The sequence below is a fragment of the Herpailurus yagouaroundi genome, unplaced genomic scaffold, assembly GCF_014898765.1.
Source record: "Herpailurus yagouaroundi ecotype Mexico unplaced genomic scaffold, PumYag 196, whole genome shotgun sequence".
Lineage (NCBI taxonomy): Eukaryota > Metazoa > Chordata > Mammalia > Carnivora > Felidae > Herpailurus > Herpailurus yagouaroundi.
In genome coordinates, this window is record NW_024412427.1 from 11227374 (window position 1) to 11244827 (window position 17454).

A 17454-nucleotide genomic window follows, 5' to 3' on the forward strand; every position below is an offset into this window, starting at 1 on the left:
AGTACTCAGAATCACTGGATGGCTGATAATAACCTTGTATTTCTAACTCAAAGAGAATTAAATACAAAACATGGTATATTTGTATAGACCATGGGAGTTGGGGAGCAGGAAGAACAAGCTGTCAGATGAGTAAAAAGAAAGAATTCCTGTTTGAAAGTCGACAAGCCTAGATCTGTATAGAAGACTTCTTAAATTTCTATTTCCGATGACCACATTGGTGGAGACAGAGAAGTTTGGCTAGATAAAAGGAAATCATTTGGAAAAAGGAGTCAACCATTGGTAAGAGAGAAGCAAAAGCCATAGTGACTCTATGCAGGGTTAATGGGTATGTTCTGGTTTAAATGTATAATAAAGTGAAGATAATATATGCTCTCTCAGAGGAAGATTTGGTTAAAACCTTTCTCCTTTAGTAAGATAAAAGCAAATAAAAGACTGCTTTTCAAACAAAAATTATTAATAGAAAAAAATATACAAGTAAAATAAGGAAAGTGAACCCCGTATGTCCAGCATGAAGATTCAACAACTATCAAGACTTTGCCAAATTTTCTTTTTATCCCTCTCTTCTTTGCTGAATCATGGAGTCATTTTACCCCTATGTCTTTCTAAAATTTGTGGACATCTTACATACCTAACAAAGAATTTGTTAATTTTATTTTCTAATACCCAATCACTAATTAAGTCCTCACATTACATTTGGCCGAATCTCTTAAGTCTTGATCTATAGCAGTTCCCCCTACTGTCTGTTTTTTTTTTTTTTTTTTTTTCTCCTTGTCATTGGCTTATTACAGAAACTGGGTTAACTGTCAAAGTTTTAAAGCATATGAGATGCTCTATTTCTGATTTAATAGCTCTTGGAAGACAGACCTGTCAAGAATTGGCCTTGCTCCTCCAGACAGACACAATTATGAAAAGGGGTGAGTGCAGAGAGGCCAGGAAGAAACACCATAAAAGGTCTGAACCCTGGTTATGGAACATGTCTGAAAAGTCTGGCATATGACAAACTATTTTGATAACTTTCTAAGACCCTAGCCCATTCCACTGGCTCTCCCTGGTTAAATAAGTTGGGGACATACATGTTGAAACCACAGGCCAGGAAGAGCCATTATACAATGTTCCATCATCAATCATTTCCATTCTGAGGTTAAAAATACTAGGTTGTAGGGGCATGCCTGGCTGGCTCAGTCAGTAGAGCATGTGACTCTTGATCTTGGGGTAATGAGTTGGGTGTGCAGCCTACTTTTTAAAAAAATGCAGAGTGTCTGGGTGGCTCAGTCAGTTGAGATTCTGACTCTTGATTTCAGTTCAGGTCATGATCCCAGGGTCACGGGATTGAGCACCATGTTGGGCTCTCCAGTGAGTGTGAAGCCTAGTTAAGATTCTCTCCCCTCCCTGAGACCCCTCCGCTCATACATTCTCTCTCTCTCTCTCTCTCAAAAAAAATCTAACTCTCTAAAAAAAAAAAAAAAAAAAAAAAAAAAAAAAAAAAGAAGCTAGGTGTATGACAGTCTATTGACCTGGAACAAAGGCCATGTAATAAAACAGACTTTCTCAGCAATATGTCACCAACCAACCACCCCACCCCTTTTTAAGTAGTTGATATTAAGAATGTTCAATTCATTCAATTCAGTTACTGCTAGCTATTCAGTTACTGCTAGTTACTGCTAGCTATGTTAAGGGTAACTAAAATAGGCTGTTTAAGTTAGGATTTAAAAGTATTCTGTAACAAGAGGAAAACTTCAGGAAAATGGTCAGATTCTTTTGGATAAGAGGGGGAAAAATGAAAAGAAAAAAAATAGAACATGCACAATGAGGTAAAAGATGCAATTCAAGAAGAGTTCCAAAGACTCCAAGTATCAAACTGGTGAAGTTTACAATGAAGCAATATACATTGTTGGTGTTCTGGAAATATGCTAAATCAGTCTCTGAAAAGAATGTCTTAAAAGATCATGTACTGTTGGGGCACCTGGGTGGCTCAGTGGTTGATCATCTGACTCTTGATTTTGGCTCAGGTCATGATCTCACAGTTTTTGTGGGTTCAAGACCTACATTGGACTCTGAGCTGACAGCCTGGAGTCTGTTTGAAATTCTCCCCCTCTATCTGCCCCTCCCCTGCTCATACTCTCTCTCTCTCCCAAAATAAATAAACTTAAAAAAAAAAAAAAAGATGAAGTACTGTAAAAGTAAGCTAAAGCACACATTTACAATGTGGATATGAGGGAAAGAAAAAATGAAAACTAACATTTTTATGCATCTAATATGTCTTAACCATATTAGGAACCTTATTTTACAAAAACCTCAAAAAAACAAAAAAACCCTCTGAAGTATCTTCATACATTAATAGTTAAAGTAAATGAGTCTTGATGAGATTAAGTAACTTACTCAAAGTCATATAGACAAAGTAACTGTGGAACCAGGATTCGAACCCATATGTCTGACTCTGAAGCCCATGCTCTTTCCACTGGACACCCATGTGGAAAATAGCTTTAAAGAAGGCAGGCAAGCTAGGCATTCAAACCTAGAAGAAATTTGGCCAGGCATACCAAAGGTGATTATAATTTAGAAAGAAAGGAAGATGTAAAACAGTACAGGAAAAAAAAAAAATGAAAAGGGTAAGGTAGACAAAAGACAAATTAATTTCACATCTAAAACCACTGGGGAGAAATACAGTAACAGTTGCCTATAGAAGGTGGAAGGAAAAATTGTCATATGAAATAAAGTATCTTAATCAAAACCAGGTAGCGAAGGGAAGGCTGCTGATAAAGATGAATTTGTCTGAGCACCTGGGTTGCTCAGTCGGTTGGTTAAGCATCTGACTCTTGATTTCAGCTCAGGTCATGATCTCACAGTTCGTGAGATCAAGACTCATGCCGGGCTCTGCGCTGACAGCATGGAGCCTGCTTGGGATTCTCTCTCCCCCCTCCCTCTGCCCCTGCCCCACTTGTGCTGTCTCTTTCTCTCTCTCTCAAAATAAATAAATAAACATAAAAAAAAAAAAAAAGACGAATTTGTCTCTATCAGTGAATGAAAACTATTATGGTGATGAGATCCAAGAAATAGATAGGAATATGGAGAAAAGAGGGAAAAATAATGCCTACAGAGGACAGGCTTTTAGTCTGATGTATTCTAACAGGGATGCTACCAATGTTGGTGAAAGGGAAGAAATGGTAATGAAGCAGGTCAACTTCTGAACTCTTGGAGAGATTTTCTCCTGTTTAAGTTCTATGTATTACTCAAATAAATCCTTCTTGTTTGGCACACAGAATCAAATTTCTCCAAGAACCATTTTCCTTTCTTCAGAGAAAAGATTTGTAATACTTTATGATTTGAGAGACTATAAAATTCCTAGCATCAAAGACTACACAATAAAATGTTAATATACTTTGGTGAACTTTTTGCTATTATTGCATTACTCTAAAGGAAAATATGTAAAACTTAAACCATTTCCAGAAAGGAGATGTTTGCATACCAAAGTTAATACAATTTTGAAACCAGAAAAATATATTTAGAATAATCATACAAGGAATCCAATTTCATTAGTCTCCTAGAGCACCAATGTATTAGGTTAACTTTATTTTCATATGTTACAAAATGATTCAATTCTGTCATCAGTTCTATATAGCCACTTAACAGTCAAGTGCTCTTAGAGCCAAACCTTCAAATATTCTGATAAGCGAGGCAATATGAAATTTAAAACTGTTTTAATTCTCTTCACGCTGCCTGGGTTTATTTTTATTATTCTTTTATCCATGAATTTTAAGTTTTCCTAATTACTTTTTAGTTTTGATATTAACAAAGCAAAGGACGTTGAATGTCAGAAGTTTCAAAGAGGTAAGAATAGATCACAGGCACAGAATACTCGAGACGAGGTCTAAATATGTATTTATCAACAGCAACAACTGGGTGCCATCTTACTTGTCTTTTTAGTACTTAACATTTCATATGAAGAAAAAAAGAAAGGTTAAAGTCTAGTACTCTTGGGGCGCCTGGGTGGCGCAGTCGGTTAAGCGTCCGACTTCAGCCAGGTCACGATCTCGCGGTCCGTGAGTTCGAGCCCCGCGTCAGGCTCTGGGCTGATGGCTCAGAGCCTGGAGCCTGTTTCCAATTCTGTGTCTCCCTCTCTCTCTGCCCCTCCCCCGTTCATGCTCTGTCTCTCTCTGTCCCAAAAATAAATAAACGTTGAAAAAAAAATAAATAAAATAAAGTCTAGTACTCTTAAATTTATAGTGTAGCAGGCTGCTTACCCCATAAATGAATCTCTGGTTAAATTGCTGCATTGCTCCTTGAAGCTGACTACGTTGGAGTTGCCACTGTTCATAGTTCCGGACAGATTCCAATGTTGGCCTCTGCCACGTTGTTGTTCTTGTGAAATGGTCAACATAATAAATACGTCCCATGTTGTCAACCCGCCGTTCCCAGCTAAATCAGGACAAAAACAACCTAATTCAACAATTATTTGTGATACAGATATGAACTGAACAGGACTTCATCTTGGCCCTGGTGCAGGATTGGTAAGATTTTACCTTAAACTACTTTTCATTTACCTGAACTCTTTTATTTTATATATATTTTTAAATGGTCTTTTAAGTGAATATAAAAGGAAGTTTCTAAAAATTTATCTTAAAAGTTCTTAATATGCACCAGGTTTTAAAAACAACAATGTATATTCAGTGAGTAAGTCTCAAACAGTAATTAAGAAACAAGTTCTCATTTTCTTTCCAATGTTCTTCTGACTGTTGCAATTCTAATAGGGACACAACTTTTTCTATAAGATTACAACTACTGATCATTTCAAATGGGTGCATAATATTAAGTAAACATTAATACAATAACTTGGTGATTTCTACTTTGTTATTTATGGTTGTTTCTAATATTCTCATATTACAAAAAGTAAAATAATAAATACGTTTAATACACCAATTTTTTTTCTTCCTTGCATTTACTTCTTAGGATAAATTTTCTGGAGAGGATTACTATGGTGCATTACTATAGTTATAGATACTTCCTGCAAGAGTTGTAACTAATTTATACTACCACTTGCAATGTTATGTGGTAAAGTTTCTCTACAATCTCATCAATACTGGATATTATCTGCTAATTTAACAAGTGAAACAATACCTTTCATGTGTGTACTTGAGATTACTAGCAAGATTAAACATGTCCCCAAGTTTGCTACTGACTTCCCTTGAACACAAGTATTTTCTTCCATTTTCTAGAATGTAAATTATAAATGCTTAACATCATGTATTAATATATCCTTTTATTGCCCCAACTATTCTACAATTACTTCACTATTATATACTAATAGACTTTATCTTCATATATATGATAGGGGATATGATTCTTATTCAGTTAAATAATTACTCTTGATGAAACTAATTCTAAAACCCTGTGATTTGAATGAAGTATAGAAAGGAAAACTTGGAAATAGCAAGACCTATAGAATCTTGAGGTCAGAAATGAATGAAAATCAATTCAATGCTCATCATCATGCTCAGTCAATTCTCTCTCTTCTTTCTAGTTGCATCTACCACAACACAAAGAGGATACAGAAAAGGCTGAAAGGAAGAGGAAAAGTAGGGATATAAGGAAGATTTTGTACAGATATCCATAGTTCTAAATAAATACTTTTCTTCTTCCTTAATTCAGATACTTACCCAGGAGGTAGAGGTTCTGGTCTATCCCACGTTGTTCTTTTTTCAATATGATCTACGTAGTAAACTCGCCCATGCTGGTCCACTCTCTGCTCCCAACTTAAACACAAAATTTAAAAGGCTGCTATAGCACTTGTCTTTGCTTTCTTCTCTTATATGACCACATTAAAGAACTGAGAAAAATAAGTATGTCAATATATAAAGAAGATACCAAAAGAATTTATGAATAAAGGCAAGACAGGTATCCTGAGGATGACAAAGTAAGCATTCTTCTGCAGAAGTATCTGCTCAAGATATTCCTTGTATTTCTTTTAAAAAGAAAAAAAATTTTTTTTTAACATTTATTTATTTTTGAGACAGAGAGAGAGCATGAACAGGGAGGGTCAAGGAAGAGGGAGACATAGAATCTGAAACAGACTCCAGGCTCTGAGCTGTCGGCACAGAGCCTGACGTGGGGCTCGAACCCACAGACCGCGAGATCATGACCTGAGCTGAAGCCGGGCACTTATCCGACTGAGCCACCCAGGCACCCCATATTCCTTGTATTTCTAAAGAGGTCTGAGGTAGATGCACTCAGGAGATAAAGTCTATCTCAATCTGATCATGGCATGTGCAAAACTTAGTGGGGAAAAAATGCTTGTAATTAATGTTATGAAATCTGAAGAAAGACTGAGCCAAGGGCAAAGTACTATTTGCATTCCAGAAGAACTGAAATCAAAAACTAAGACTTTATCAGATGTATCTCTGCATAGTTTAACAGACAAAGTCAATCTGGGTATTCTAGTCTCCTTGGTATGTTAATCCCCAAAGTGAGGAAGACAGGAATAAGCCATCACAGCTTAGAAGTACCAATCACTTTAGGGGCACCTCAATGGCTCAGTTGGTTAAGTGTCCAACTCTTGGTTTAGGCTGACAGCACGGAGCCTGCTTGGGATTCTTTCTTCCTCTCTCTCTGCCCCTCTCCTGCTTAAGTGTGCACACTCAAAATAAATAAACAAACTTAAAAGGAAAAAAAAAGTACCAATTACTTTGGAGAGTACCAGTTTCTGTATGGTAATCCCTTGCACAAATAACTTTCTTTCTTTTTTTTTTTTTTTTTTTTAATTTTTTTTTTCAACATTTATTTATTTTTGGGACAGAGAGAGACAGAGCATGAACAGGGGAGGGGCAGAGAGAGAGGGAGACACAGAATCGGAAACAGGCTCCAGGCTCTGGGCCATCAGCCCAGAGCCTGACGCGGGGCTCAAACTCATGGAGTGCGAGATCGTGACCTGGCTGAAGTCGGACGCTTAACCGACTGCGCCACCCAGGCGCCCCATTGCACAAATAACTTTCTAATTTGGGTTCCCGTGTAGGTTTTGCAAAAGGAAAATGGCCCAACTATGCAGACAAATAATACCTGTTTAGCAATTAAAATTTCATAAGGGTTTATTAATTTATCAGCCAATTAATTTTAATTAGATTCCAAGCTCTGGATTAATGTGAATGTCAGAATGTATATATGTACATAAACTACTAGAGTATTATTAATTTTTAAAATAATTAGTGGAGATTAAAATGGGGTTATGAGTACTAATTTTATCAGTTTCCTAAATTATTTTTTCCATAAGCCATTTATTTATTTACTTTGAAATTTTTTTATTTTTTAAAATTTACATCCAAATTAGTTAGCATATAGTGCAACAGTGATTTCAGGAGTAGATTCCTTAGTGCCCCTTACCTATTTAGCCCATCTCCCCTCCCACAACCCCTCCAGTAACCCTCAGTTTGTTCTCCATATTTATGAGTCTCCTGTTTTGTCCCCCTCCCTGTTGTTATATTATTTTTGTTTCCCTTCCCTTATGTTCATCTGTTTTGTCTCTTAAAGTCCTCATATGTGACTTTATGAGTGAAGTCATATGATTTTTGTCTTTCTCTAATTTCACTTAGCATAATACCCTCCAGCTCCATCCACGTAGTTGCAAATGGCAAGATTTCATTCTTTCTGATTGTTGAGTAATACTCCATTGTATAGGTACACCATGTCTTCTTTATCCATTCATCCATTGATGGACATTTGGGCTCTTTCCATACTTTGGCTACTGTTGATAGTGCTGCTATAAACATGGGGGGGGGGGTGCATGTGTCCCTTCAAAATAGCACACCTGTATCCCTTGGATAAATGCCTAGTAGTACAATTGCTGGGTAGTAGGGTAGTTCTATTTTTAGTTTGAGGAATCTCCATACTGTTTTCCAGAGTGGCTGCACCAGCTTGTATTCCCATCAGTTTCCTAAATTATTACTACTTTGCCATAATGACTTTATGATGGTCGAAAAGTATTTTAAGAAGTGGGTTTTTTTTTTCCCTGTCAAAGAGAAAGCAATCTGAATTTGGTGACTATTACTTGGCACTAGTTAACTTTCTATGGTTTAGAGTCCTTCAATAAAAAAAATATAATAAAAATAAAAAAGTATGCCTTGGAAATGAGGAGGAGGATGACTGCTAATGTGGTGAGGTTTTTTTGTCCAGTCTGACTCTAGATATAGCCCCCCCCCCCACCAAAACCAGTTACCACTGCTTGAAGATGCTTTTTTAAAGAATGAAGTTCAGTATTATGTTCCTTATTAATAAGTATATGCAGAAGCCTAAAGCAAACAAATGTTAACAAAAAACAGCTACTTACCCAGGTGGTAGGGGAGCTTGAGGTACAGTATTTAATGGCCTAGGGCCTGAACCTCCAGATATAGTAAGAGGAATTATTAATCCAGATGTTGCTCCTTCAGATGTATTTGAATTTATATTTGTTGGTGGCAGAGAGCCTGTACTGGATCCATCACTTTCAGAAGTAGCAGATGGTGAACCATTGACAGATGCTATAAAAGATTTGTGGAAAACAACAATCTTTTATTTTCAGAAATCTAAATTCAGGATAGAATTTTAACTTAAAAAAAATTAAAAGGCAGATGACACAGAAAATTTAAGATGTGGACATGTAGGTAAAAATAACTTAAATAAAATCAACTTTTTAAAATAACTTTTTGGGTTCTATCTACTCCATGTCTCTTTACTAATTATGAAGCACATGCAAATTCTGATTTCCTGATGCCACAGAAATAAAACCTTTAAAATAGGAAAGCATTGGTATCCCTTGGTGTTATAAATTCATTTAGTAATTTTTCAGATCCTTAAAACTGTCTTTTCTATGAAACCCTGCATATCAAAGACCAATTTTTGATGTTATGACTATTAAGCAATAGCACTGTACATAGTACATCTTCAAGAAATACCTGACAAAACAATTACCGGGAGAAGTCACCAATATTTTGACAAAGTAGTATATGATTTTAAAGACTGGGAATATATTATTAACACAATTTTTACCCCAAACAGGGGAAGATGTATAATTAAAAACAAAGTTTTTAATAAAATGATTTGTAGGGGCACCTGGGTGGCTCAGTCAGTTGAGCATCTGACTTTGGCTCAGGTCATGATCTCGCATTTCATGAGTTTGAGCCCCATATTGGGCTCTGTGCTGACAGCTCAGAGCCTGCAGCCTGCTTCTGATTCTGTGTCTCCCTCTCTCTCTGCCCCTCCCCAACTAACGCTCTGTCTCTCTCTCAAAAATAAATAAACATTAAAAAGAAAATTATTTGTAGACAACCAATTTACTTTTTAATAATATTTGGTTTAATTTTTTTATACATTCCCTGTCCACATACTAGCAGAAGGAAATAATAAATGATTAAAGATTCTATTCTGGCTAATCAGGGAAAATGGATATTCTACCTAGAGCTGTTAACATTTTTACTACACAAAATGTGTTCATCGGTTGTATAATTTTTGCTTCAAAATCTGAATATCATTTAGCATTGTTGGGTTACTCACCATTTACTAACTGTCTTTTTAAAGGATATAATGAGAAAAGCAACCAGATCCCTGACAATATGAATAATGCACATAGGGCTCTCATTTTATTTCTCATTTTCAATAAACCACTTGCCTCAATAGATTTTCCCTAGAGGAAAAACTTATGGAAAAGCATACCTTTGTCTACCTACAGAAAGATCATTCTGGGCCAAAATCTTAAATATAAAAATACCGCTAGAAAACCAACCTGAAAGAGTCTCCTGATTCTTATCTGAGGATCAATTCCCAAACAGAATGTTATTTATAATCACAGTACTGACAGTTACATCCCTAGTGTGTGGCTGGAATACACACCTGGTCTACGTGGGGTAGGTGGAGGTGGTCGTGAAGGTCTTGGAGGCCTAGAAGGTTTAAAACCGCCATTTGAGAGTGATGGAGAATTATTCCCATTGACCTTCCTATTTTCACCAGCCCCTGAATCCTCAGGTTCATCTGATCCATTTGGATTTGTTCTGGGTAAGAAGCGGGGAAAGGGAGGGGAAAATGAATGTTCACTGAATTTAATAAAAAACAAGACCAAAACTTAAAATTTCTGGCCGGCCTTATCAAGTACGTGAATAGCCCTTGGGTAGAATCTTATATGTAACCCTCAGAGCCCACCCAGCAGCAAGAGTGAGGAGTTGCCTAAGGGCAACAGAAACACGTGGGACTCTTCAAAACTATTAGGTATGCTGGTTCAGATTTCAAATTAAGTCTTTGGAGGCCCTGTATAAGCAGGAACAGAGTCAAATTCTCAAAATCCCAATGCCTTAGAAAGGGCACTATTTTATTTCAAGCCCAGATAATGTCACCATAATTTTCCTGGTTTCCATTGGCCCTTAATATTCTTCAGTTTTAGGGTAGGGTTGACTGTTTTATGGCAGAAGAAAGAAGTATACTTATTTTCCAGAGACAAGGTGTTTTCTTTCCATCCCAGAAAACGGTATACAAAATGTTGAAAATTAGTGATTAGAACAGAGGTGCCCACAGACCTTTTTTAAAAGGGAGGTGTTATTTCTTCACAGCAATGACATAAATTGAAAGAAAGAAAAGAGAGGGGAGGACAGTAATGTCAGATTGAAAGTTTTTACCACTGTCAGCTAAATATACTTGATTACTTTTCCCAGGGAAACCTAGCCATGAATTAGACAGCAGAGCGTTAGTTTAGACAGTTTGAAGAAGCCTCAGCTAAGGCTCTGCTATCTACTATCTGGTAAGCAGCAAACCACTATGCAGTATCAATCCATACTACAGTATTAATTATTCAGAATAAGCCTGAACAAAGTAATATCTAATCAATTCAAGAAATTAATATTGAGAGGCATGACCACATATTAAATCATATTCAAACTATGTTCCCCTAAAGTTTTTTTAATTTTTTAATGTTTATTCATTTCCTGAGAGAGAGAGAGAGTGCAACCAGGGGAGAGGCAGAGAGAGAGGGAGACACAGAATCACAGAATCCAAAGCAGGCTCCAGGGTCTGAGCTGTCAGCACAGAGCCCGATGCGGGGCTCAAACTCACGAACCGCAAGATCATGACCTGAGAAGTCGGTTGCTTAACCGACTGAGCCACCCAGGTGCCCCTCCCCTAAAGTTCTTTAGGGTTTTTCTACTCAAAGTATGGAACTCAAAACATGGAAAAGAAGCAAAGGCAATACACAGGAGGCTTATTAGAAAAGCGCAATCTTGAGGTGCCCAGGTGGCTCAGCTGGTTGGGTGACTGACTTTTGATTTTGGCTCAGGTCATGACCTCATGTCTTGTGAGATCAAGCCCTGCATCGGGCTCATGCTGACAGTGAGGAGCCTGCTTGGGATTCTTTCTCTTCTTTCTTTGCCCCTCTTCACTCTCTCTCTCTCAAAATAAATAAACATTTCAAAAACGTTAAAAAAAAAAAAAAGAAATACACAATCTTGCACTCCTCTCCCAGGAGCCACTATATCAGAACTAGAATTTTAATAAGATCCCCAGGTGATCTGTGTGAATAGTAAGATATGACAAGACTGCCTTGTGGGTGCCTCAAATGCTTATTTTGTTTTGTTGGTTTTTTTTTTAATTATTTTTTTTAACGTTTATTTATTTTTGAGACAGAGAGAGACAGAGCACGAACGGGGGAGGGCCAGAGAGAGGGAGACACAGAATCTGAAACAGGCTCCAAACTCTGAGCTGTCAAAACAGAGCCCGACGCGGGGCTCGAACTCATGGACTGTGAGATCATGACCTGAGCCGAGGTCGGCCACTTAACCGACTGAGCCACCCAGGCGCCCCTCGAATGCTTATTTTGAATAAAAGGAACAGCTCAGTAACTGGCAGTCAGCACCTGGTTAGTGCTGACTCCTACAGGAAGGCCAAGTTACCCCAGAATATGAACTGAATGCAGGAAGAGTCAGCTTTGACACTGCTCCTCTACCCCTAGGTGCTGAGTTCCAAACCCATTTTTGAGTAGCATACCCCTTTAAGACTCTGAGTATTGCCTCTCCATACTATTTCAACACATTACTAGTTAGTTCTTAAAAATATTAAGAACTAATTAAGGTTCTTAATGCCTTTTAGAAGGTACACAACAAATGGCAGAATGGACCAAAAGTGGGAAATTGAGGTTTCTAGCTCTGGCTCTGCTATTAAGAAGTTATTTGACCAAAGAAAAGGTACTTAAATCTCCATGCACGTCAGTGCTAGTCAAGTTTCAGGTATATGTGAGGAAGGAGAAACATTCGGGACATGAGGTAAATCTGCTATGACAAAGGGGAAATCCAGAAACTGGATTCAAAAATGCAATATCCTGGGGTTGAGGATTAAAATTTTGGAGATTTCAACATCCATGCTGTTTACTCTTCTAACACCTTGGTCTCAGTTTCTCAATATAGTTATCTGACAATCTGGGTAGTAGGATGACTCCTTAAATGTCCTTGATACTTAGAAATTGTTCCTCCTTCCTAGGTCTTAAACTCACAAATCTCTCTACCTACAACATTCTACTTCTTCTACCTGCCTCCCACCGTATCTTTGATTCAGTCTCATCATGGCCTTTAACCCACTCTATATTTACAGTCCATCAGCTCTCTTCAAGTCCCACTTGGGTTCCATCCCAGGGTACTACTTCTCCTAGTACCTTTCATTCCTTCACTATAGTCCAACATCCCCTAACCCCAAGCAATCTTTTCATTACAACTAATCCTTCATTTACTTTTTCTACTACTATTCTCAGGGGCCAACAAGTAATAATAAATAATGTTCCAGGTGCAAAATCAGGTCTATTTTAGCAGAGTAAATAAACTAGGTAAAATACCAAATTAAAGGAGTAGACTATTCTATAAAGGTCCTCATAAATTTCCCACTGTGCCCAATAAAGAAAAGTCTGTAGGGGTGCCTGGGTGGCTCAGTCAGTTAGGCATCTGACTTTGGCTCAGTTCATGATCTCACAGCTTGTGAGTTCGAGCCCTGCATCAGGCTCTGTGCTGACAGCTTGGAGCCTGGAGCCTGCTTCAGATTCTGTATCTCCCTCTCTCTCTCTGCCCCACCCTTGCTTGCTCTCTGTCTCTCAAAACTGAGTAAACATTAAAAAATTAAAAAAAAGAAGAAGAAAGAAAGAAAAGTCTGTAGATTTTCACTACCAATGTCTAATAAGATAAAGTCTTTTCTTCCCTCCTGTTAGTGTATGTGCCGCCAAAGTGAGCACCTTTTTTCCTGTTAAAAAGAAGAAATCACAGCTCAAATCTCCTAGGAGCTAAAAAACTAGAAATGACAGAGGACTATGACAGCCTACGCCACAGGTTCACTGGGATTGGTGTATTAATATTAAAATTAATACTAATAAAAATTAATAGTAATTTGGTAGGGCAAAGGACTTTTACTAGGTGCTGTACAATTAAAGAGACTTAGGCAAAAGACAAAAAGAAATTAAAACTGTTTCTTCAGTCTCCATCTTTTTATACTGGCAGGCATCAGTTTCCTATAGCTTGCTCATTTTAGAGACTGAGACAAAAGCTACAGTTGACCTTATTTAACAACTTCAACTGGACTATACATACTGCTTGGAAATCAACCATTTTCTACATATTAAATCTACTTTTGACCACATTTCCAATCTGTAGATGACCGTCATCCTGCCTCTTCCCTAACATGATGATTATCTGCTATCCTTCAATTGTCTCATCTACCTTAAACTTTCTCTGTTTCAAAGGGGAGGTAGGTGCCATGTCCAGCTGAGAAGGTGGCAGAAGCCCCTGAAACAGCCCAAGAAGATGAACAAGGAAGATAAAACACTCAAGCAGAAACAGAAAGAAGAAAAGAAACTCAAGGAACTAAAATCAAAGGCTGCAGGGAAGGGCCTACAGGTGGAATTAAGAAATCCGGAAAGATTTCTAAGCCTGGATGGCTTAGTCAGTTGAGTTCCAACTCCTGATTTTGGCTCAGGTCAATGATCACAGGGTTGTGGGATTGAGCCCCATGTAGGACTCCACACTCAGCGTGAAGCCTGCTTGAGATCCTTCCCTCTTCCTTCCCTCCCCCCCCCCCACAACCTTCTCCCCTGCTTGAACTCTCTTAAACAAAAAAGGGAAAAAAAGGAAAGAAAGAAACCTGACAAAAAGTAACCTGTTCTTGTGCCTGAGGCAATGGTGTTCCTTAATTCTATTCCTGTTTAAACATCTGAATTCCCTGTCTGTTACAGCATCTATTGCCAACTATAGCTAGGATGAGGTGTTGTCTTAGTTCCTATTGTACATTTAAGAATAAACTTTCATTAAAAAAAGGAAAAATCAATCAAAAAAAATTTCTCTGTGCTCTTATCATCTTCATTTATTTGTTTCCCCTCTTGGGGGAAAAATGTCTCTTCACTACTTCAAGGCTAATTTGTCTTTGTGTTTTTGATTTCACCCTGTATCTTCTAGGACTTTCCATCATCATTTAACACCTGTCTTCTATCTTCCATCATCTTCCTTCTTCCAGATCTTTTCTCTCGGTTCATAAACACAATCAAACCCCTCAACCTAAAACACTTCCTCAATCCTAACTGCTCTTCCAAACAGTTCTTTCTTTTTTCCTTCATTATAACTTTTTGTATTTATGCTATTAAAGAACTTAGTATATTTTAGTTTTTCAAAGACTTTCACTTTTCAAAGTGAAAAACAACTTCTAATCATAAAATAAAAATCACCTTCAGTCCTGCCTTCTGGAGATCATTACCATTAAGACATGGAACTATCTCTTGCCAGTCCTATTTCACCGGCTCTGTATACAATCATACAATGTTTCCTATCTTGAGCAAATGTTTGTTTTATTACTCATTATATACTGGGCATTTCCCCCAAATTATTAAAAAAACATTTATAATATCTAATGACTATAGAAAATTCTAATACATAGAAATATCATCTAATCATTTTCTTTTCTTTTGGTGGGGGAAGAGGAGGTAATTCCTATTTCCTACAGAAAGTCAGAATAGAACACCTGGGTTAAAGTATACAAATATCTTGAAGATATTTTAATATTTAATTTAATATTACTAAAAATATTTTCAAAGATAATAATTAATCTGTTCTCCCATCAGCTAGTTATGAAAATGTCCACTTCACCATAAAGTATTTAAATATTTTGAAGTCTTTACTAATTTGGTAAATAAAAATGTTAATGTTCAACAATATTTCATTTATAAGCCATTAGAGTTTCTTCTTCCATGAATTGTATACATCTTTTATACATTTTTCTGTTATAAGAGAATAGTTCTACTTATTATTTGTAAGATCCTTTTATAATCTGAGGATATCAATTTATCGCTTTTCATATTGGTTAAGTATCTGTCATCCGCTTTTAATTCTGTATTTGAAAATACACAGAGGAACTAGCTGGGGTTGAAAACAGATTAGAATCCCTTTTTGTGGAGGCAAAAGAAGTAAAAGCTAGTCAGGATGAAATTAAAAATACTGTAACTGAGCTGCAATCTTGAATGGATGCCACGGTGGGAAGGATGGATAAAGCACAGCAGTGAATCAGTGATATGGAGGACAAACTTATGGAGAATAATGAAGCAGAAAAAAAGAGGGAGACTAAGGCAAAAGAGCATGATATAAGAATTAGGGAATTTAGTGACTCATTAAGGAATAACATCTGAATCATAAGAGTCCCAGAAGATGAAGAGAGAGAAAAAGGGGTAGATGGTGTATGTGAGCAAATCATACTGGAAAACTTTCCTAACTTGGGAAAAGACACAGACATCAAAACCCAGGAGGCACAGAGAACTCCCATTAGATTCAACAAAAACCGACTATCATCAAGGCATATTATAGTCAAATTCAGAAAACAGGCAAGGGAAAGCCTTGGGAAAGCAGCAAGGGAAAAAAAGTACTTAACCTACAAGAGAAGACAGATCAGGTTCACAGCAGACCTATCCACAGAAACTTGGCAGCCCAGAAAGGAGTGGTAGGATATATTCAATATGCTGAATCGGGAAAATGTGCAGCCAAGAATTCTTTACCCAGCAAGACTGTCATTCAAAATAGGAGAGATAAAAGTTTCCCAGACAAACAAAAACTAAAGGAGTTCATGACCACTAAACCCGCTCTGCAAGAAATTTTAACAGGGATTCTCTCAGGGTAGTAAAGATTGGGGAAAAAAACCAAAAAACAAAAACAAAAAAAACCCTAAAAAGACCAAAAGCAACAAAGACTAGGAAGGACCAGAGACCACCACCAGAAACTCTAACTCTACAGGCAACATAATGGCAATAAATTCATACCTTTCATACTCACTCTAAACGTCAATGGACTAAATGCTCCAATCAAAAGACACAGGGTAATAAAACGGAAAAGAAAACAAGATCCATCTATACGCTGTTTACAAGAGACCCATTTTAGACCTAAAGACACCTTCAGATTGAAAGTAAGGGGATAGAGAGCCATCTATCATGCTAATGGTCGCCAAAAGAAAGCCGGAGTAGCCATACTTATATCAGACAATCTAGGTTTTAAAATAAAGGCTGTTAACAAGAGATGAAAAAGGGAATTATATCATAATTAAGGGGTCTATCCAACAAGATGTAACAATTATAAACATTTATGCTCCAAATGTGAAAGCGCCCAAATATATACATCAATTAATCACAAACATAAAGAAACTCATTGATAATAATACCATAATAGTAGGGGACTTCAACACCCCACTTACAGCAATGGACAGATCATCTAAATGAAAATCAACAAGGAAACAATGGCTTTGAATGACACACTGGACTGGATGGACTTAACAGATATATACAGAACATTTCATCCTAAAGCAGCAAAATACACATTCTTCTTGAGTGCACATGGAACATTCTCCAGAATAGATCACATACTGGGACATAAAATGCACAAAAGAGTTTTATATTCCTATATAATCAAATTTATTCAGAAATAAGTTCACTATTCACATTTTCTCCTAAAGGTTTTATAATTTAATTTTTTTGAACTCAATTTTCTTTTGGGGCGCCTGGGTGGCGCAGTCGGTTAAGCGTCCGACTTCAGCCAGGTCACGATCTAGTGGTCCGCGAGTTCGAGCCCCGCGTCAGGCTCTGGGCTGATGGCTCAGAGCCTGGAGCCTGTTTCCGATTCTGTGTCTCCCTCTCTCTCTGCCCCTCCCCCGTTCATGGTCTGTCTCTCTCTGTCCCAAAAATAAATAAACGTTGAAAAAAAAAATTAAAATGTATGAACTCAATTTTCTTTTAAATTTTTTAAGTTTATTTATTTTGAGACAGAGATAGCACGAGTGGGGGGAGGGGCAGCGAGAGAGAATCCCAAGCTGGTTCCGCGCTGTCAGCACAGAGCCCGATGTGGGGCTCAAACCCATGAAGCCGTGAGATCATGACCTGAGCCAAAACCAAGAGCTGGGTTAACTGACTGAGCCACCCAAGCACCTCTGAACTCAATTTTAAAGTCAACC

The 17454-nt window shown here is 37.4% G+C and overlaps 1 protein-coding gene across 4 annotated transcripts in view; it reads right to left on the minus strand.

The window, feature by feature from the left end:
* ITCH (itchy E3 ubiquitin protein ligase) overlaps positions 1-17454 on the minus strand; it is a 145245-nt gene that overhangs the window by 41899 nt on the left and 85892 nt on the right. For all 4 annotated transcript variants that reach the window (XM_040447278.1, XM_040447279.1, XM_040447280.1 and 1 more), the window contains 4 exons: positions 9853-10010; positions 8315-8504; positions 5655-5750; positions 4242-4416 (listed from right to left, as the gene is read on the minus strand). In XM_040447278.1, the coding sequence (XP_040303212.1) occupies positions 4242-4416; positions 5655-5750; positions 8315-8504; positions 9853-10010 (619 nt within the window). The remainder of the gene's footprint in view (positions 1-4241; positions 4417-5654; positions 5751-8314; positions 8505-9852; positions 10011-17454) is intronic.